The sequence below is a fragment of the Excalfactoria chinensis genome, chromosome 1 (genome assembly GCF_039878825.1).
Source record: "Excalfactoria chinensis isolate bCotChi1 chromosome 1, bCotChi1.hap2, whole genome shotgun sequence".
Classification (NCBI taxonomy): Eukaryota; Metazoa; Chordata; class Aves; order Galliformes; family Phasianidae; genus Excalfactoria; species Excalfactoria chinensis.
In genome coordinates, this window is record NC_092825.1 from 103683684 (window position 1) to 103707063 (window position 23380).

At 38.7% G+C, this 23380-nt stretch overlaps 1 protein-coding gene across 1 annotated transcript in view; it reads left to right on the plus strand.

Annotated features, from left to right (window-relative positions):
• Positions 1-23380, plus strand: part of ABCG1 (ATP binding cassette subfamily G member 1) — a 52176-nt gene that overhangs the window by 16277 nt on the left and 12519 nt on the right. Inside the window, exons 3-5 of the mRNA XM_072332940.1 lie at positions 18227-18344; positions 18989-19121; positions 20512-20562. Coding sequence (XP_072189041.1) covers positions 18227-18344; positions 18989-19121; positions 20512-20562 — 302 coding nt within the window. The remainder of the gene's footprint in view (positions 1-18226; positions 18345-18988; positions 19122-20511; positions 20563-23380) is intronic.

Sequence of the window (23380 nt, forward strand, 5' to 3'; positions counted from 1 at the left end):
ATGAATGTCAAGCAAGCTGGACTTTGGAGCACCACCATAACAAAGCAAAGCCTATCTCTTTTCTATGCACTCCAATCATCCCCAGTTTTGACCTGAGAAAACTTGTCCTGACTTGTAGTCTGACCCTTGTCGAGGCAACCAGCATTACAAATGAGATAGAGCAAGGCATGTTTGTATTGTGGTGGAAATGTGCCAGCAGACATCATCATCCAATACAGGTGTGTCTTAGAACATCAGGATGCCTCTCTTTCAGAGGGCAGAGTCATGTACTGCTTCTTACCCGAGATTTCTAAGTTTTCATTTTAGCAATCTGTGAGCATATTGTATGTGTCCTCTCTTTATTTCTGTGTATTATCTATTAATACGTTCAATATAATATAGATATATTGGGAGATCTAATAGATTCATATCAATATGTGTAAATGTGTGTATATGTATGCATACATATTGCCTCTGTTCATATATATATATACATATATATATATATATACACACATAACCCCATTCACTCAGGTATAAATATTTACGTATGAGATCTGGGTGTTATGTCACTACAGCAAATATTTTGATAGTAAAGTCTTCTATTGAGGTGTGTATTCTTCTTCCTTTGTAGTGATAAGGTGATATAATTATGGAAATGCAGTAACAACCTGATTTTTTTTTTTTTGATGAAAAGCAAAATAACTTTAGTTGCATAATAAAGATTTGAGTCTGCTGTTACTGGATTAACAGCATAATAAGGTAAAATAGCAGGAAAAATGACTGCAAAATGGTGGCTGAATGCCACTAGTGTAAAGAATGGTGTAAAGAAAAGACAGCATTTTGCTGATGCTTTTCAATGGGAGCTTATTGCATTACATAAGTTGAGTAATTTTCTGTTCTCGGTAATTTCTGTTGCAATCAGATTGCTTTTGCTTTATTTCTTCTTGTTTTCTTTAGAAGTTATAAGGAAGGATGGTTTGAAGCCTTCATGTGTATCAGCGGTGATTCAGTTCATATGTTTGGACAACTTTTCCTGTCTTTTTACAGCTGCTAATGTCATTATCTGAATTTCCCTTTTCATTTAACTGAGCATTAGTTCAACTCAGTTTCTTCCTAGATATAAGGGAGACTACGCTTATGTGTTAGATACAAGTGTACTTTTGTTTGTTTGGATAGTGATTTGCTGGTGACAGAAAATTGGAAGGAGGCTATGTTTTGAAGCATAGAAGGAAAGTGTAGGATTTTATGTAAACTAGTGAGAATGTGACTATTTAGTTTGCAAAAGGCTCAGATACAGTAGTGCGGAGAACAGGAATGTAGTAGGGATGTTCCAGTGGCTGATTTTCTTGGGGGCCAGAAATATTCCTTGACTGCCCTAAGGCAAAACCCAGAGTTGACAGTGCTAGTGAGCAGCTGAGGTCTGCAAGTGGAGGGTACTTTCCAGAAACAGCTCTATGCACGTGATGGGTGTCTTGTGTTCCTTGTGGCTATGTTGGCCACCTTTGAGCACTTCTGATGTAGGGAAGGGAAAGGTCTAATGAGAATATTGTCTGGTTGTGGTCAGATTCTGTTGCTATTCTTTTTTTCTATCCACACTGGCACTAATATACCTCTGAATTTGTGTGGAACGCTCAATATATTTTACAATTGGCTTTCCTTTCTTCTCTTTTCTAGGTCCCCTAATAACACATATTTGTAGCTGTACCATGCATGTGCTGATATTAAAACACATAGGGAGAGGTGATTCCAAACGATTCCAGGGTGTTTACAATTGTATACAAGGAAAGAAGATTGAAGATGGAGTCAGAATTAACCTCTCCTTTTGTATTGCAGTATCATTATCTAATTAGATCAGAAGCAAAGCCCTGTGGCTTAGTCAGTATTAGAGCGTAGGCACCCATTTCAGGAGGAAGCCTTTGAGAAGAACAATCTTCAGCCGTCCACCTACACCATTTTCACTGCGGATTTGCAAGATGGAAAAAGTGACAGATGTAAACCTCCCCAAAGGCAATTGCATCTTCTCCTTATGAATTGCCTTTAAAGGGACTTCTTTCTCCCTGAATCATTGACTCTTGAACAATCCCTGCAGGGGGCCTTTGTCTTTGCTTTGTCTTTGCTGCTCATAAGTTTCTGGTCCAGAGGCAGAACAGCTCCATTAAAGTTCAGTGGATCCGAGAATATAGCCAGCTGTTTTTAATAATACGTGCTACTTTATGACAGGCACAGATAGCCTTTGTCAGGAACCTGGAGCTACAACAGAGGTAAGGTGTATGGAGAGGGAATGGAAGGGAGCAGAAATTTCTTGCCAGTTCCCAGAAAAGGTCCTGTGCCTGAGCAAGGACTCTATCATCCAATACCTGTCGTGCCTTACTGCAGAAAATGACCAAGTGCCAGATAGTTCCATATAGAGAGAAACTCCAGTCGAGGCTCTTGCTTTATGATTTATGAGTCGCATTCTTGGGGTTTATATGTATTGGAACTCAGGCCTGTTATTTTGGTTTTGGTTCACTTCTGAAATGACTCTGAATTCACAGATCAGCAAACATCCTTCGAGAAGTGTGTATCTTGTGCAGTTTCCCCAAGTATTCTTCAAATACAACAGATGGTGGGATTTTTGTGGGCAATGCCAACCTGTAGGTTTGATTAAATTTCACTTTACCACCATGTAGGAAATTAACCCTTTTGTGAGCTTCACTTTCTTGACCAGTAAGGGTCTTAAGGCAGTGCTTTGGATCCCTTCAGGGAAACATACTGTAGTGAATCTTCTCATTGAACTGGGAGAATTTATCATCAGCAAACAAACAGAGAATGTGAAGGGGAAGAACAAAGTAAAACATACTCTGCCCTTCCTACAGGATCTTAATATATGATGTCAGTTCACTACGAACACGGAGTGTGTGGAGGCTACAGTAATAACTGCAACAACTGTGAAATACAGAAGAACTCTCAAAATTATTACAAATGTATGAGCGGAAACTCATCTGTTAGGGACAGGTAGCGGACCTTAGAAATACATTGCTTTATTTTATTCAGGTTTTTGCTGGAAGTGGATTGGTGACTCAGTCTTAACGCATACATACAGAAATTTAAGGAAGTAGTAATGTTTTCAAAATGTTGTGATCTGATGGTGGAACACTATACTGCTCTTGTATCATTACCCAGATTGTTAAAGCATTTCTCAGCATCATGGACTCTCACCTTTTGTGAGAAAGACACAGTGCATTCACCGCTTGCTTGTAGCAATCAGAAGCATTTACCCAGCACTAAAATGAAGACCAACAATATTAGAAATGTACTTACTTTTTCCATTGGCACACAAGCTACAACTGTCATTACTTTCTCTTGTTCTTTCATATATATATGTAGAAAATACTACCCAGAAGAATTTCAATTTGTGCATCTCCATTTTGGCACTGAGTGTATTACCTGTAAGAGGGAATGTCTGTAGCCGGGTAAACTGCTGCTTGTTCTATCACCGTGTTTAATGAAGCTGCTCATCTTGAAGTGAGATTTGGAATTATACTCAGGTATATTGATATTTTTAAAAACAGAAATTACAGTTATACCTAAGAGATGTCTCTTAGAACCACATTTTCACTTAGGCACATCATAGCAGTAGCAGACATGTAACGCTCAGATTTGTCTGAGTAAGTGTAGGTTTCTACCATATATGAGTCTGTGTCCAAGTTAGATTAATAACCTTGGCTTGTTATAGACCACAGGGATGTCAGTGACGATCAGTGGAGAGTAGGTTACTGTTCATTTCATCCTAAATGAACCTAAAAGCGACTCTTAATCTCCACACTTACTAGGAAGAACAGCTGTGATGGGTTGACCCCATTCAGCAGTTCAGCCCTTTGCAGCTTCTCTCTCATTACCTCACAGAGGCATTGGGAAGAGAACAAAAAAGGAGAAACTGAAAACTTTTGGTCCAAGATAAGGGCAGTTTAAAAAGTGAAGCAAAGCTGTACATGCAAGCAAAATAAAATAAGAAGTTTATTCACTAGTTCCAATTGGCATGTGGATGTTGATAGCACGGATAAGTGACTGTCAGAAGCATATTAAGCATGGATAGACAGTCATAAACTCATAAAGTAGGAGAATGAAGAAAGCTGAAGAAACAAGTCGGTTTTCATTTTCTGATAGTGTATCTAATTGCCATTTTTCTGAAATGTTAGTCAGTGTAGCTGGTGAGCAGAAAAAATGGAAGCATGTCTTGACTTTGGAAAATGGGTATGTTTTGAAATGTAGTTAGCAGGATCTAATTAGAAGGATGTAAGAAGACCAGCACTTTCTAACTAGTGATACATTTAAGTCTTCATGACATTAACACTGTTGATTTCTTTTGGTGGACTTTCATCCACTTTTTGTGGATGAAACAACTGCTTTCACTATGGAAGTCTTGCTAGACCAGTTGGATGATCCAGCACCCAGCCTAAGTGTGTCTCTTGATAGACCAGTTGGATGATTCAGCACCCAGCCTAAGTGTGTTTATAGCTTACCTCTTAGCTTTTAACTGAACAGTTGAATAACCTCATTGTAGAGAAGGACAAAATGCATCAAAATTAGTTACAGGTGTTACCAGGAAGTGAGCCAATGTGGAGAGATAATTTTAAATAAAACAACTATTGACTGAGAGGGTCTTCTGTTGAGCCTATAATAATAATCCATCAGCAATTTTTCAGTACCCTCTTTGTTTTGTAAATGGTAGTGCATCAGAGTAGAAATATGTTGCTTCTTCATTATATATATATATATATATTTATTTTTTTTTTTTCTTTTTCTGATTTTCTGGTTAAGAAGAGGAAGAGAGAAAATCCAATCTATCTGATGATCAGAACACTTAAAAATGGAAGACATTCAAATCTGAGTTCTTGATGTGACACGGGGGCTTAGACTTGATTCTCCTCATCTCAGTGTGTCCTGCTGGCCTGTAGAATGACATGTTACTGGTTGCTAAAAACAAACAAACAACAACCAACTCAAGGTTGAATTTTCTTTCTACCTCAGAATAAAAACAACATGGAAACTTGAGGCAGAAATCATGCTTTTTTGAGACAAATTTTTGCTTTCTGGCTTACTTTACCAATAGTTTTGTAGATAATTTAGAAAAACACAGAGTTTCTAAAATGCCAAATGGTTCTGGTGCCTCATTTTAGCATATGCCAAAATTGTGAATTAATTAGCATTTTATATTTTTTTTAAAATTCAAATAATTGTAGCGTGTACATTTGAATTAGGTCTTAGTAGGCAAAGTTAATCAATTTGATATTTATATTGCAGTCTAAGTGCATCTGTGAAGAGATTATTTCTAGTTTGTGTGTTTGAAACACTAGAAGTTTTCCTATTTCAAACTCTCATCTTTACATGGAACATATGACTGATAAAATATTTAATTGCTAAGGATATATGGTTAGCAGCAAGAGTCAGGCTTTGTCTGTGTTACTCCATCAGCTTCAGCTAATCCATAACATAAAATGTAGGTCAACTGGAGCTTTTTAAAACAGATGGAAGTTTAGGAGTTTATGGTAGCTCAATGGATGCCTGTCCCCACAAGGCTGCCAACTTCTCCAGTTCCAAATTGCAGAGAAAGCAGAAATCAGCCTCCTAAAAGCCGCTTATTCCAACTCATTTTCATTCCAGAAGCAACGATGCCATGTGCAGTTGGATTCTCTTTGTAACACATTCAGCTCTGACATGCTACAGAAGATGATAATTAGTTCAGTGGTGTTTAGAGGATTTTATATTTAGTTTGCTGACAACGAAAAGTATTTTAATTTGGGCAACCTCATTAGGGTAAATATTCAAGACGAGAGAGAAAAACACAATTCTTCTAAGTAACATACAAGAATTGGAGCTAATCCAGAGTTTATTTCTGCATGCACTTCAGGTTTCCCTTTATTTTAACATTCAGGATAATTGTTTAAATCGGTCATTAGGTTAGTGCTAGAATTAAGTAAACATATTATCCTGTGTTTCTAGTTTGTGAAAATGTTGAGGAGAAATGGGCAGAATCAGCATGGCTGTTTCTGAAAACTGGGGTCACCCAAAATAGTTGCTCCAATCTGCCATATGGCTGGCCATAAGGATATCCCACTGCCACAGCAGCTTCTTCAGCCTCAGTGGTTCTTCTCAATGCAACTACTGTTCTTGTTCACTGAGCTTCTCCAGTTTGATGCCAACTCTTGATGTTACGATCTGTGTCTCTGCTCCTGAGTGTGTATGTGTATTGTAATGAAAGTCTTAATACCCAAGTTTAAAGTTTTCTTTTAAAACACCCCTAACTGTGTTTCAAAGGGTACTCCTGGATACAAGCGTTCTGTAGTCTCCTTGTGGAACAGAGAATGGGAATGATAACAGTGGAAATGCGAGGAGATGGAATTCTTTCAGTTTGCAGTACAGAACATTTCTACATGGTTGAGAGAAGGGGGAATAGTCAGGAGTAGAATGTCAGGAGTTGTTCAGAAGTTTGGATGGTCAAGGTGCTTGGTGGTTGGCTGTTTGTTGGATGAAGTTCCTGAAATAAGCTGTCATGACCACCCTTGTTAGACAAGACTGCTGTGAAATACTTTTTTATCTGGAGTTAAATGTAATATTTTGAATTATTGAATTATACTTGTGAACTACAGTTTCTTTTAAAAGGTCAAGCACCGGGACATCTTTTAAATTGCTGTAACCAGAAATGAAAATGTTTTTCAGAATCCAGGAAATATATCTCCCAGTGGCTGTAATGGCTAAGGACAAAATGTTATCTTGTGAGCATAAGTCATCTAAGAACTCTGTGTTTTTATAAACCACAGTTGCTTATAGTGATCTTGGAAAAAGTTCTACTTTTTCCCTATGTAGTTCATAGTAGATACTTCATCATACACAGTGTAGAATTTCTGATAAAGCTGTTTGTGATGAATTATTACGAAAAGCTATTCCTTGCACATCGAAGTTCTTCGAACTGGGTATTAGCATCAGGCTTAGCCTAAAGGAAAGAGTGCTATGTAACTTCTGCTGTTTCTGTTGCAGCTCTAAAAAGCTCCAAGGCTTTTCCCTCTAGCCCTTGTGCAAAGACAGGTAGGAGGAGAGACCCAGAGTTTCTCTTTTCCCTTTTGCTTTTGTGCTTTGTGCATGTGAGTGGGGAGAGGCTGGGAAAAAGGGAGAGAGAAGAAGCAAGGAATGTCACTACTCTGAACATAAATGTGAGAAGTCCCAATGTAGCCTTCTCTGAAGGAGGAGGGGTTTCTGTTTCCCCTTACAGGGTGATCCAGCAACATCTGCACTTTAAAATGAGGGCAGTTCTTAACAGCTGCTGGACTATTTTAGAATATCACCCGCTTGAAGATTTCTTTTTAAGGGAAGGGATGTTGGAGAGAGTTTGGGTTTTATCTGTTTGTAAGACTATGAATAATACTATTTGTACTTGAGGTATAAAGGTACTGCAATTAGGAGGAAATTGCTTTTTGCCTGACTGACATACGTAAACAGCTTTCATCTCCAGATGTATGCATCAGGCTCGTGACTCCAGTTTGTTATTTGAGAGAATGTGTCAGCCTTTCATTTCAAATTGTGTTGGCTCTTCTTTTGTCAGGGAAGACCTTTCTTGTGTGTTTCAGTAACAGAAACAAAGGCAATTAATTAAAAAAAAAAAAAAAAAGGCAGTTAAAAACAATTATTGAACAAGGGTTGGGCTATGGATATTGCTTTGAAAATACATTTCTCATAGTTGAAGAAGGACAAAGCTGTGCATCATTCATACATTTTTTCTTCCTCTTTCATGTTTCCTAGGGGTTGAAGATAAATTAGGGTAGCAGTTTTTTGCACAGGCAAAGCACAGGCTATGTCCTAGATCTCTAAATGTTTCAACATGTAAATACTGCTTCTGAAGCCATCAGGTCTCATTGCAAGTACAGATCCGTTTGCATTCGTGGTTGAAGGTTACTTTCGTTCATTGACCCATTTAGTTATCATTCCCTATCCTCAGTTGCAGTCATATGGCTTTATGTGCACGCATAAGAAAGACAAGCAGTTTTAAGTCTCTCAAAAAAAAACCATTCACCAGAGAAACAGACGAGACCCAAATCTTGCCATGGATGTATCTGAATAAAATGAATACCAGTGCATCATTGAAATCATCTTCAGTTGAAAGCTGTATCTAGTCTCTGTGTAGAGAAGGATAAAGGGAGCTCCACAGATACTCTGGGTATCTGTGGAAACTGGCTGCCCACTGTATTCTTCACTAAAACTTTGCTTGTTCTGGCCTCTTGGTCTCTGTGAGTGGACCAAAACAAGGTTATTACACTCTTGGAACTACTGCGTCGGAAGAGAAATAAGGGGGGTCTTGTTTGTCTTATAGTAGAAGTGAATAAATTGATGTTTGGTGAATACACAGTGGCTCACAGAAGCTGTTACAGGGGGATTAATGTTGCTGCATATGAGGTATTTCTTTAACAAGATGTCAAACAGTTACCTTGGCCTGTTACCACCTCAGGCTGCACTGATAAGATACTTAAATGCTTCAGCTCTTCTTGGTCATAACTTTAGAGTGTAGACTTAATGAGAGGTGGCACAAAAATATTTCAGCATAAAGGTGAGGCTTAATTGATAGTTGCAGGAGCAGGGAAGTGTTCCCATGATACTACTGCTTCCCATTCTGTTTCTCTGCCCTACTGGGAGAGTGTGATGTTTCAAGGAAGTCTGTAAATTCTGTGTTCACCTGCAAGTGCTTCATTCAGTCTCATGTTGACTGGTATGGGTTTTGTGTGCAGAAAACTCCTTGTGTTCCTAGAGAAATGTCACCTGGACAGAAAGTGTGATGGAGCCAGACAAGGTGAGTGGGGTTGTACAGTCTATTAAACCTTCAGACTCAAAGTTATGGGGTTGCAAAGCTTGCAGCCTAACAGACTGTCATATCTAATCACTTACTCTAAAGAAAAACAATTTTCAGATACTGCAATAATGCAGTGAGTGGCCTCATAGTAGGTAAAGAGTGTGGTGTATACAACCCTTATTCTGAAATTTCAGAAGGGAGAAATCTTTATTTAGTCAGGGCTTTTTTTTTAATTTGACCATGTGAACTGACAGATCCAATGTCTTGCATAAGCTCTGTATCTAGTCCTGAGATCTGAAAGAGCAATGAAATTAAAGAGTCTTTTCTGATTCTTTAAAGTCTATATTTTGGTCTAAGATTCTCCTTCTGCTAGAACTCAGTTTCTTATCTAGATTCCCATTTTCTCATCAATATATTCCCTCTTATTATAGAACATTGGCTAGGGTAGGAAAAAATTCCACATTATAAATCTTGGTTTTGGGACTCATAATCTCGGACACTGCAGTCTACTGCATTCTTTACTGATTTTCCATAGGAAGAAGTTAGCAGATACATTTAGTGCAAGGGAAGTGTCCTGACAGAAGTTAGTGTAGGCACCACACAAACAGAATTCAAAAGCTGCTTTAAAAGTTTGTTCTCTAACTTGTAGCTTTTGTATAATGTTTGACCTTCCAAAGCTTAAATGCTTTATTTTTTTGGCCTTTGAGATGTTCTAGTTCAGTGTGAACCAAGTTCTAGCAATACAGTGATGTGTTATTGAGGTACTGTATCACTTGACGCAAAAATTCATGTAGGTCTGAATTGTCCAGTTTAAAAAGGGAAAAATAAATGCTGAATACTAATGATGAAGTGAAAACACCATTCCTGTTACATTTGTATATCCTGAAGATGGATGTTTGTGATTCTTGATGCTTGTGAGGAGCTTCTCCAACACATGGAGTGCCAGTCCAACTAAAAGATTTCTGAATATGTGATTTGTGTGTTTAATTACTGCTACGGGGCAAGCATATGAGGGATCACATTCAAACTGACACTTAAGAAATATAGAAAAAGTCTTGATACCTATTTTGTTTGTGATTGATACTGAAATCAGACATTATTGTGTTGATGAAGGATGAGGTTTGTCACAGCATCTAGGTATGAGGTGTCCAGTGTAAGAGCTCAGTGAAAGATGCTTTCTTACAATCCCTTCCCAGTACGGAAAAGCAAAATAAGTAGAATTAATTACCTGCTAAGGGTGCCTGTCTCTCTTCATTGGTAATAAATGGATTCTAGGCAATTAATTTAGCTTATGTATCAAATTTCTGGATATACAACATAAGGTAAAAGGAACTCTTCATGTCCCTTCCTACTCTGGATATTCTGTGGTTCAGTGGTAAGTTTGGGATAAGCTCTCTATGAGAGTTGTGAGTAATCAGTTATGTGATCATTAAGTGGGAAATGAGCTGTGAATCAAGAGTAATATGTTCAAGAAAGCCCGGTTGTCAGCTACGTTCAGAAATGCAGTTTAGTCCCCTGCAAAAAGATTTACTACAAAGTGGGCTTTTTTCTTTCTTTTTTTGGTAAAGTATGAAGGATGTTATATTTTTATGCAGAATGGAACAGATTCCTCATTTTTGAGTCAGAAAGGACTTTGAGACAAAAGCATTTGATCTGATTGCTTCAAGCACTTACTTAGCTTCTCTGCCCTCTCTGTCCTGTGCTTGGCATGCTGTTTTACAGATATTTGCATAATGAAGGTCGTTTCTTTGAGGCTGGATATAAGGATGCATTACAATTGTAAATTCCACTAATTGTCATAAAGCAGGTCTCAGAGCTTAGACAATGGCAAATCCTATTGTTCTATGTCCCCAAGAGATGTGTGAATTGAATGTAAATATATGGATGTATAGATTCACAAGCCAGAATACAATAATGATTCATAAAAAGATTTATTCCCTTTTAACCCACAAATGACGCTTAAGATCACGAATCACTGACCTGTGAATGTGTAGTTAAGTTTCATTTGATAGACATGTAAAATAAACACATTCATTATGTGTAGTGTGACTTTTCCCCTTAGGATTTATAGAGGTACAGTTTGGGCCAATATATATTCAGGAAAGTTCAAATTATTGTGGCTCTATATTTTTTTGCTCTGTTTCTCAGCAAAGCTCTTTCTGTCCCTTGTGTTTTCTGGAAGTTAAAAGATATGTGGTTTTCTTTCCACATATTGGTGCCTGTAATTGACTGTGACTTAAACCCATTTAAGCTCAGTGGGGAGCTTGGGAAAGAAATACCTATTAAAATAATCCCCAATGAAAGGTTTTTCAAGTTCAAACTAATAAAATAATATCAATTGACACAGATAGTAGTTCTCATCTGAGAACATAAACATTAACAAACCCTTTCCTTGCCACTGAGAAGAAAGCATCCTTCATCTGTATTGTGGGCAAAGAATGTGATGTCCTGGCTGGTTAGAAATTAGAATTTGAAATATACAAAAAAACATCTCTTTGAGAGTATGTCAGTTCATGAAAAGACCTTGACTTTAAACTAAATAAGTTTGTGAAGGATTGGACAAGGGGAGGTTTTGTTGGCATATTTACTTCTAGGTGTATGGAAGAGATATTTTTGCCAGTGTAAAAATGATAAAGCATTGTGTCATTGCTGGTGCTGCACTGTATCTACAAATGTCTCTAATTTAAATCTGCTCTAAGGCTGCTTGTGTGTGTGTGTGCGTCTCAACTTGCTTCACTGTAGAGTCTAAGGAGCATGCAAATGAAATGTTTGCAAGGTATGAGGATATTTTCCAGATGTTCTAGATGGACTTCTGCAAGCTCCTTCTTCCATACATGTCACTGACTGTCCTTTCAGATGTTATGTGACCTATTTTGCCTGTTGATTTTGTTGTTCAATGTTAGGTAGTCCAGGAAGTGAATGGTCTTTACCAGTTGTTGTATGGGTATAATAGGTCTCAGAGACAGCAGCAAAGTCCTAGTTTTGCTAGGAGCAGTTTTCTTAATAGGAGTATTGCCTACTGCTGTGTTAGAGGGAAAGATGTGGACATGGAGTCTGGATTCAACTTTCTCTCCTCTGGGCTTCAGCATAGTTTTTGCTTGTTTGTTTGTTTTTTAATTTATGTATTATTATTTAAATTGAGGCAAGAAGATGAGAATTAAACCTAAGAGTTTTAAAATAAGAAAATGTGGTGGAGTTTCTTTAATCACAGAATCATAGAATTGTTTGAGTTGGAAAGGTACCTTAAAAGTCATCTAGTCCTGTTGCCCTACAAGAAGCAGGCTCACCTGTAGCTAGATCAGGTTGCCCTCAGTGCCCTGTCCAGCCTGTCCTTGGATGTCTCCAAGGATGAAGCACTGACCACCTCACTAGGCAACCTGTGCCAGTGTCTCACCACCCTGATTGCAAAAGATTTCTTCCTTCTGTCCAATCTAAATCTCTCCTCTTTTAATTTGAAACAATATCTCCTTGTTCTATCACAACAGGCCCTGCTAAGAAGTCTGTCCCCTGCCTTCTTATAGCTCCACTTTAGATATTGAAAGGCCACTCTCAAGTCTCTCTGGAGCCTATTCTTCACCAGGCTAAACAGCCATAGCTCTCTCAGTCTGTCCTTGTAGGAGAGGTGTTCCATCCCTTGTATCATTTTTTTTGTGGCCTTCCTCTGAACATGCTCCAACAGCTCCATGTCTCCTATACTGAGGACTCCCCATCTGGATGCAGTACTGCTGGTGAGGCCTCACCAGTGCAGAGCAGAGTGGCAGCAACACCTCCCTGACCTGCTGGCCACACTTCTTTGATGCAGCCCAGGATGTGGTTGGCTTTCTGGGCTGCAAGGGCACGTTGCTGGCTGATGTCCAGCTTCACATCCACCAGTGTCCCTAAGTCCTTTTCAGCAGGGCTGTGCTCTATTATTTCATCACTTGGCTTGTATTAATACTGGGGGTTGCCATGACCCAGGTGCAAGACCTTGCACTTAGATTTGTTGAACCTCTTGAGGTTCTCCTGGGCCTGTTGTTCAATCCTGTCTAGGTCTCTCTGAATAGCATCCCATCCATGATGACTTCCTGGACATGCTGACTTCACCCCACAGCTTGTCATCTGTAGACTTGCTGAGGGTGCTCTTGATTCCACTGTTGATGTCATTGATGTGTTGTTTCGTGGTTGTTTTGTGTTGTTTCGTGGTTGTTTTTTTTTTTTTTTTTAAGAGATAGGCTACTGGTTAGGCTGCGGTTGGACTTGATGATCTTCAAGGTCTTTTCCAACCTGAGTAATTCTATGATTCTATGATTCTATGATTCTGATTAAGATGTTGAAGAGCATTGGTTCCAGTACTGACCCCTGAGCAACAACACTGGGTTGTAATATGGTACTTGCCAGAAGTGTCTTCTGTATTTCCAGCTGGATGTTTCCAAGCAGTAGGAAATCACATCACATCTGAAAAAATCTCACAAGATGACATAGAAATGTAGTCCTTGTATAAAATATTCTGACAAAACAAGCTTATTTCCGCCACAGGGACTGAGCAGGTTATGATGACTCTGGCTTTGACATTTAAGTGCTCAGTTCTTCTTATTTTGTAGCTTTGTTTTCAGTAGCTTCTCATTTTGCAAAATTTAAGCTATTTGAGTTGTGATTTCCAATGTTGCTTATTCACTACAGTGAATTTTCTGTGAAAGCTCTGAGCAGTAGTAGTTGCTAGGGCATCAACAGCTATTTCCTACCTTCAGAAGAGCTTGTAATGAAAGAGAACCAGTTCAGACATATTTGGAAGGGCAAATCCAGCTCTAATTGTAGCAAGAAGGGAAAGCCTGCTGGGCCCACTTGGGATCTGGGGCGAGCTCTGTGTGCCTATTGAAGGATGCAAAATTAGGTCAAAACGCCTAGAAACTTCTAGGAGTGTGTGACATTTCTCCAAATACCAGATAACTATATTACTGGCAATGAAATGCAAATGAATGAAACTTTTTAATCAGAAACCTAGAGGCAATACTTACCTGAGGAAATTTGCTGTAAGGATAGGAGTTCTAGTTAGAATTTTTTAGTGCCAATTCAAACACATAATTATGCACTCCTGTCCAAAATATGGGGAGGGGTCAGCTTTCTTCTTTTTAATATTAATCATAATTTTTGGAAAATGATGAAATTAAATCTACCCAGAAACCCTTGTAGAATCCTCAGGGAAGCAGATAAAGCCATCCCCGTATGTCTCCTCTGTTGAATGAATAAGCAACATTTAGGTGAGTTAAGCAACGAGAGCCCTGCAGTTATCTTTGTCAAATAAAAAGGCCATGCTAGATCAGTTAATTAAAGGAGGGGCTGCTGTGGGCTTTGTGCTGCATTCATACATGCAGTGAGGGAGATCCACCTGTTGAATAGGGGTCTGTTACAGCCAGTCATGTGGTTCTGACTATGAGTGAGATCTAAAATCACAGAGCTTGGAGTTTACTTTCCATGGGAAATCCTTACACAGACATAAATGAATTTCATGGTTCAGGAGAACCAGTCGAACCTAGGAATTTAATGTGAGGTGAAACTAAGACCAAGACATATTGCATTACCTACACTTTCTCTTTTAGTTTTGATCTCTTACTGTTCATGTCCTTTATTTATTGGAGATGGACTAATAAGGTTGCTAAGTGGTTTTTTAGTTGATTCCAGTTTATTAATTTACTGTTGAGGAATTAGTATTTTAAGGAGTTCTTGAAAACTGATATTTAGATTTTCATGGGCTTAAGACCCTAAACATATTTTTAAGGGTTTTGTCACAGTAACAGTGGGAGGGGACATTGGAAAAATGGAAAGATCCAAACTATTCTTCTTATTTTTATTATCCAAATAATTTTAAAAGAAAGATCTGAAGGTCATGATACTAAACTCTGTCTTGATTTAAGTCCAGGCCAAGAGAAGATGGTCACTGTGGTACTATTACAAAATGGCTGATAATGCGTGTTAATTGTAGAGAGTTTTCTTTGAGGTGCAGCTTTTCCTTAGACACTACTCTCTGGTTCTGAAACTCGTTATTGTACTCATCATGAGCTGGTGACCTAAGGAAATGGAGCTGGACAAGGTAAACTGGGACTGAGGGTAGTCAGAAATTCCTAGTGTACAACAGAGGGATATAAAGCTGTCCCAGTACTTTAAGAACACAATCTCCTCCAAATGCGTAATCTGTTTCTCGTGCAAGACATGAGGCCCAGTATAGAAGTTTTAGGTCAACTGATTCGGTTACAGATTAGCCTCAGTGTTCTGAAAGAGAAGACTGTAGTTACTTACAGTCTTTAATTCCTGCTAAAGGATTATACTGGTAGATATGCTATTCCTACAATGTAAAATGTTCTTGTGGGTTTGCTGAATTAACCTTTGTCACAGAAAGGCTTCTTATGTGCTTCTAGTCAAAAGAAGAGATAGCTTTGAGTTTGTAGCAACTTAGATTGCCAGTGATTGGGATCTTCATCTAAAATTAATACATTTTTCTTTCTCTTCCTGGATTACATTACCATACAGTTTTGCAAATGGGTTGCAGAGATGTGTCCCACTCTGATTTAAACATTGCGTGCAAGGCACTTACCATAGAAATCTCTACTAGAAGGCAGAAACAAGTGCAGGTGTTGAGGGGAGAAAAATAATGTAATTACAGGCAAACTAATTGTCATTTGTGAAATGACGTTTGGAAAAGTGACTTTAATAGGTGTAATTTTAAAAGTCCAAGTCATACGTTTTCACAGAAAGACTTCAATTTTAGGTAATGGAATGTATGTTGATAGATGTTTTCAGGTGATGAATGTGTGTTTTGGGTAGTACCTCCCTTAGTATTCATGGTTGTACACATTCTTTCTGCTTTTCTTTACATTTGTGAAATATTTACTGTCTTGATCTTGGCACACATGATGAGCTGACTGTTACAGACCTCTTAAAAGAATGTTTTACGCTGGAAATCTGGGTCAGAATAAAGCCATACAATAGATTTTTTTTTTGTAATCGAGTTAGCATGTCATTTTTCATTATTTTGAACTGCTTTGTGGGGTGGACAGAGCACAGAGAAAGACACAAGTGTGTACTCTACCCTGTACACTGTATGTGGGATCCAGTGAAATAAATCCTGTCCCAGTGAAAGTTAATAACAGACCAACTTGGCAAGCTCTTGACCAGTGTGAGAAAGTGTTTCCGAGCTGTGTATAATTTGTGTATGTGGTGGGTGTGTGCTGTTAATGTCAAATCCTTGAATCCCTTATAAATCTAATAGGTTTGGGAGGTAGATGATTCTCGTTGGACTTAAGGAATGTTATGGAAAACATTGTATATCTAGATCCTATTTAGTATGTACTGTCGTGTTTGAAAGATCTGATCTCTTCTTTGTGTTTTTCTTTCAAATTCTGATTTCCAAAAGATGGTGACATACCTTGGTGATTCTATAATTGGCATGAGGAACAAGGTTATTAGACCTTGTAGGGCTACCATGGATTTCTTTCTTCTAAGCATCTGTTCCTTGTGCTAGATTCTGTTTGTTTTGTTTTGTAGGACTTGCCCCCAAAAGACATAGTGTGAATACACTGCTGTATTCATACCTGTTTCATACCTGTTTCATACCTGTTTCATACCTGTTTCATACCTGTTCATACTGTTCGTTTCATACATGTGTTATCTCGATATCTTCCTAGAAAGTTGTTTCATTCATGTCCAGAACAAGATTTTAGACCGAAAAATTACTGGCCTGATTGAAAGAAAGCCGTTGTTTCAATACATTTGATCAATTACATTTTCTAGAACATCTGCCGTGAAAAAAAGGAAGGCTCAAGTATAGATAGGGAGATTTTCTGTGGCTGCTGCTTTTCCCCTACAGTGGCAAATGCTGAAAGTATTGGCTGTGTACTCGGGAGGCCTTCTGGCAGCATAATATCTATGTTCTTTGATGGCATTCATATTTGCTCATTGGTATTGAAAGTGAGTCGAGACTAGAAAAAGGGAAGAAAATTTAAAGAGAATGCTAATTGGGGATGGGAGGAAAACAAGAAGTGGTGGAGTTAGGAAGAAAGAGAAATCAGAAGGCGGCAATCAGCCATTCAGTTTTTAGGAGCTTGTGTACGAGATGATTCTTTACATTATTTCAATGTTCCAGATACAGCTTAGGCTAATGGTGATCACAGTGCTGGGGTTGTTTACCTGTTGAATACAAATGCTGCCTGGGTATGCACTAATATGGCAAAATGAATAAGTGAATACCAGTACTGTATGTAAAAGGATCTTCTGCCCTCCCATTGTTGTCTTTGTTTGATCATAAAAACATTTTCAATATAGAGGAGGATTGTTTTTTGACACCTTATTGGATATTTTTTTATTGTTAGAGTTTTAATGAAAGGTAGCAGTCATTTAAGCAAAGCAAGCAAGCAAATGAATAAAAGGGAAAATGGTTCTGAAAAGTTTAAATGCTGGTCAGGGCTCTCTCCAACCTCCTCACCTAGTTATTATCCCATTCCTCCTCTAGAGATCACTAAAGGAAAAAGACCTCCTCTAAATCATAAGTGGAAAAGGTGAATTTGTGAGTCATTATTACAGATTGTAATGAAAATCCCATTAACCAGTGATGTTTTGCAAGCAACAGTCTCATTATTACTGCACAGTTTTTTAGATGTCAGCTAGCTAAATGTCAACTTCTTGTTTTGCTTGCCAGTAAATATAGTAAGCTTTATTCATACAGATTTACTCTTTTAGTAAAATGCCTCTGCACCGCACTGAGTAATTGTGCACTAGAAATCTTGACTTCCCGCACCAGAGTGCTGACATGTTAGACTGTAGTATGCCTTAAAATGTGCATCGTGCAAGACAAAATGGATGTAACTGAGTCTAAATCTGGAATTCAAGGATTGTCTTTTCCTGTATGTCTGTTTATGCTGTGTTTCATATCATACCTCTTTTAGTGGGAAAGGAACAAAATCAAAAACAAGGCTTTGCTTTTGATGTACTGGCTGTTACCATCCAAGTAGTTATTTGAGTGAGAGAGCAGAATTTAGTCATTGAAGCTGTACTGATTGGAGGACACAATTCTTCGCCAAGTCTATGGAGTTGCATTAACTGAGGAGTATTAAATCTAATAACTGAGACAGCAGAACCCTCATAAAGTACTCTGAAAAGACACTTAGAAAATGGCAGCAAGGCTTAAAACTTCAAAAATTTCTGAAATGTTTCATACCATGAATCAAGAGTGTGTGTATACTTATGAATGGATTTCCATTTGTGTAGTACAAGAGTCTGTCACTCTCAATTTGGCTTTCAGTAGTTATTGCAAAGAACACCTCTTAACATCAGCCTCTCATGAAGGAACTGGTAATGTCTAATTGTCACCACTGTTTAGTGTAAATGAATTTATATTGCCCACTAGACATGATTGTGAAGGATTCAGTAAACTTCTTTTTTTTTTTTTTTTTCCAGGTTATAAGACTCTTTTAAAAGGAATTTCAGGGAAGTTCAGCAGTGGAGAACTTGTTGCAATTATGGGTCCGTCAGGAGCTGGGAAGTCAACACTCATGAACATTCTGGCAGGATACAGGTCAGTAACATGAAAGCCCCAGGTGAAGTAAGGATCGTTTAGCCTGATGACTCCTTGGAGAAAAGAAGAAATCTTACCTAGTGTTTATAGAAAATAAATATTCCACAGATTTTCTATTAGATTTGAAGTCTAGAACACCAAAAAAATTCTCCTTCCTAACTGCGCAGTGAATCTGACTCAGTGTCTTATCTTTGTCATATTTTAAATCAAATCTTATAAATGTCTGAAAAAAAGATGACCCTTTTTAATCAGTACTTTCATAAAACTGATGTCTTCTAGACCAAACTGCGATATGTGAAATAACTGTGGTTCATCATCCTGAATCTCCTATTGTATGGTTAAATACAGGTTTTTTCTGTGTTGTTGTCAATAGCATGATAAGACAATCGCAACCAATGGCTGCATATTTTTTCAGACATTCGTGTAAGACGATGTGCATTTTGTATTGAGTTAAAATCATCAGCAAAATTGCATGAAGTCTCTTGTGAAAGAGAACATAATTACAAAATAATTTCATTTCTATCCATTGTATTAGTTTCATTCCATACTGGATAAGAATTACCTAGGACTGCCACATAATGAGGTCTGTGACTTAACAGGAGAAAGCAAGATTCACACCTGGTTGTTTTTTTTCTTCATTACAGGGAGACTGGAATGAAAGGAGAAATTCTCATCAATGGGCAGCCTCGTGACCTACGCTCTTTTCGCAAAGTTTCCTGCTACATCATGCAAGATGACATGCTCCTTCCTCATCTAACTGTCCAAGAAGCTATGATGGTGAACTTTGTTTTTACCTGTAATTTATTTGAGTGGGAGAAAGTGGAAGATCTCTATTAGTGTGCTGTACATGCTCTTACTTCTAGCAATGCCATTTACTGTTATCTCTATTTGATCCTGCTCAATAAGAGCGTATGGACTTTGATAATGACTTGAATTCTGTTCCAGGCTCATTCATATTGTTTTTCTGAGCTTCTTCTGCTTTACTACTTTCATTTTGTGATGAGCATTGTGTTTTAGAATAAAATCTAAGGCTGCACTAAAAAGTCTTCCAAAAGAATGAAGCCTGCAGTTCCATATGGAATGAGTCTTTATAGGAACCACTGTATTTCTTGGGTAATGGTCAAGTATTTGCTTTTCTTTTCTCTCCATCTTCCATGCTCTGACTGTAAAGTCTCTATTTTGACTTTAAACATGGTCTCTCTCTTAGTTAACTCTTTAATAAAGGCATTGTATATAATCACTTTTAGTTCTTCAAAAGAAAACAATGGGAATAAGATAATCCTATGATTGCAGGCCACATAAATCTTCTCATGGCTTATTGTAGCATCAAGAGTTTTACTAATTGCCACACAGACTAATCATCTAGAAAGGCCTGTTGCTCAGCTTGAGAAACAGGGTGATTTTTCTGAGATTGTTATCAAAATATGTCTAAGGTTGCTCACACTGTATATCAGCATTGGCTCACAAATTTCAAGGTCAGAGAAATAACTATAGTCTTGGCTATGCTTTATGTGGCTAATTTCCTGCAGAGATACTCCCCTGTGGGGAATTTTTCCTCTTTTGTTTTTTTGAATGTTGTAGTTAGAATCCCCTAGGATCACTTTTGTAGAAATGGGCCCAGGTGATACTTTCTGTCTAAATTAATCAATCAAGGCTCTGACAAAAATAATTTCTTAACAGCTTAATTGCTTCTCATAAAGGTTAATCAGAAAGTTTTGTGCAGCTACCTCTTAGGACAGCTATGACATCTTTCACAAGATTACTTATTTCTGTACTCATTTGTTTACCTCCTGGAGGACAACCTTTTTTTTTTGTTATCCTCATGTTATTGAAGAAGCACAGATAATCTGTGCTTTGAGCATTGCCTGTGAAGCTAGTGGCTATGCAAAAACATGATTCTCCTGACTTCCTCCAGTCTTCCTTTAACTTGCAAGATTGACTTTCTTTCTAATGTGATTTTTGTTGGATGCTGGAGTGTTCAAGTCGGATTACTCTCGTGCACAGGCATATGTGATACTTGTGATTTGAACATTATGGTTCAGCTTAAACTGAATTAAGAGGTCATTGAAATGGTACATATGGATGTTTTACCTGAGACATCCACTGTAATTGGTTGTCAAGCATCAGACCAGTTCATAACGAAATTTCTTTGTATTTTGCACTCCAGGTGTCTGCTCATCTGAAACTTCAAGAAAAAGATGAAGGCAGAAGAGAAATGGTATGTGTACTCTCCATCAAACAGAATTTTTGGGGATACCAAAGTGGTCTGTGAAGTTAGCACTCTGAAACTGATATTTTTAATCTAAAACTGAATTGCATTGGACTTAAAATAATGGAATAAATTAGAACCTCAAAGTTGACAGGTATCATTATGAGTGAAGACATAGTACAGATGGCATAAAAGTTGCTTTCATTATGCCTGATGCTGATAATGAGTAGATAATTGCAAAAAATCTATCAAAATGAATTCACAGGTTTTGTAGGATTCCTTTTGATGTTACTTAACACGTAGATTTTTTCACATGCATATCTGATGGCTCAGGCATTGTCATGACCTGGAGGTGTTTGTCCACGCTCAGTTCAAGGTGAGCCAGCGTTGTGCCCAGGTGGCCAAGAAGGCCAATAGCATCCTGGCTTGCATCAGAAATAGTGCTGCCTGCACGAGCAGGAAGGTGATCATCCTTCTGTACGTGTTCAGTTTTGTGCCCCTCACTACAAGGAAGACATGGAGGCCCTGGAGTGTGTCCAGAGAAGGGCAACAAAGCTGTGAGGGGTCTGGAGCATAAATCTTCTGTGGAGCAGCTTAGGGAACTGGGGTTGTTCAGTCTGCAGAAGAGGAGACTCAGGGGAGACCGTATTGCTCTCTACAGTCCCCTGAAAGGGGGTTGTGGCAAGGTGAAGATCAGCCTCTTCTCCCAAGTAACTAGCAATAGAAGTAGAGGGGATGGCCTCAGGTTGCACCAGGGGAGATTCAGGTTGGACATTAGGAAATACTTTTCCAAGAGAGTGGTCAGGTGCTGGAAAGGGCTGCCCGGGGGAGGTGGTGGAGTCACCGACCCTACAGTTGCTCAAGAAATGTTTAGATGTTGTACTGAAGGTTATGGTTTACTGGGAAATATTGGAGATAGGTGGATGGTTGGACCTTGGAGGTGTTTTCCAACGTTGGTGATTCTATGATTCTCTGTGGTTCTGTGTGTGGTGACATAAGTCAGTCATGTCTGGCAACAGTGAGTGAATGCCTTCGCTCACATGAATGCTTCAACAGGGAGTTGAAGTGTTCAACAAGAAATTGAAGTACTCGTTTTTCCAAAGGTTAACGAAAAATTCAGGAGTTCTTGCAACTACTGCAGAAATTTATGTGCCCACGTTTGAAAGTTTTGATTATTGTAGCTATGTAGCTGTGCTAGGCTGAAACATGCATGTATCTTTTTGAAAACACCTCAGGAATTAGTTGCACAATTTACTCTTGCACATTTGGTGCGCTGTCTTGCTTTTGACTGTAGCTGTCATAAGGTTTATCTGAATGAGAGAAAAGCCATGGTATATTTTTGCCTGCGGAGACCTATAACCTACCTGAACCTGCACTGTGTGCTCCTCACTTATCTGACTATCACAGTTTGTCCTGATTGTTTGATATTACACAGCACTGTGTAAAGAAAAATGAAAATGTCTTGGAGGTATCCAGCTAGTCATAAAAGCCGCTGACATGTTAGCTTATGAGACAGTGTTCTCATCTGACTTTGGTTACCTCATTTATACTTCAAAGAGCTGGCGAAGTACCCTATCTCCTCATTTATTCTGCACATAAAAAATGTGGGCCACTACATACCCAAGAATACTCAGAGCTCAGGTGTCTGTCTCAGCTTGAGGGTGTTACCAGAGCATGCTGAAGCATATGGGAGGAACAGTTCTGTGCTGCACAGTGTGTTTCAAAACAGTACATACCTGGGGAGGATTACGCCTGCAGCTAAAAATAAAAGAAAAAATAATGGCACTGTTGAAAATAGAGGTGGTGAAACAACACCAAGCAAGAAGATGTTGCGTAATGATCGTTTCTCATGTACTGCCTTTTCGAGCTTAAAACCTCTACTATTTGGGAGTTGGTCTGAGTGTTAATAGGGATAATGTGATAAGATGGTCCTACTGCTAATAAATAGAAAGGGTCATATTTTCGCTTTGGTGCATTTTGTGCTCCCAAAACCATACAGTTAACAGGTGAATTTGGGAGTAGCGTGGGCAGCTGGAAAAAGCCATGTAACAGAACTCAATTGAAACAAGTCTGCAGAATGAAGAAAGCAATGAGCATAGACATAGGAAAGGCGTGGCCTGATGTTTCAGGAACATGAGATACTTCCTACTCTTCCTCACATTACAGTTTGTTTTAGAATCACAGAATCATAGAATGGCCTGGGTTGAAAAGGACCACAACAATCACCCAGTTTCAACCCCCCTGCTACGTGCAGGGTCGCCAACCACCAGATCAGGCTGCCCAGAGCCACATCCAGCCTGGCCTTGAATGCCTCCATGGATGGGGCATCCACAGCCTCCTTGGGCAACCTGTTCCAGTGAGTCACCACCCTCTGTGTGGAAAAACTACCTTCTAATATCTAACCTAAATCTCCCCTATCTCAGTTGAAAACCATTCCCCCTTGTCCTACCACTATCCACCCTAGTTAACAGCAGTTCCCTCTCCTGTGCGCCCTTCAAGTACTGGAAGGCCACAATGAGGTCTCCCTGAAGCCTTCTTTTTTCCAAGCGCAACAAGCCCAGTTCCCTTAGCCTTTCTTATTCGTTTTACTCTTGCACATCTGATTGAGACCTCAACTTGACTTTTTGGACTTAACCACTCCAGAGGAGTATCTTGTTCTACTAAGAGATGCCTCTGGCCTTAGCTGGCATGTTTATCCTAAGATCCACATGCAAAAGGAGAAGGGGAAACTACTTCTGATCCAACTGGGGAAAAGTATAACCTTTGCCTTCAGTATGAAAATGGCATCTTCAGAGGTATAGCAGCCATTTCCATTGCTGTCTGCTGT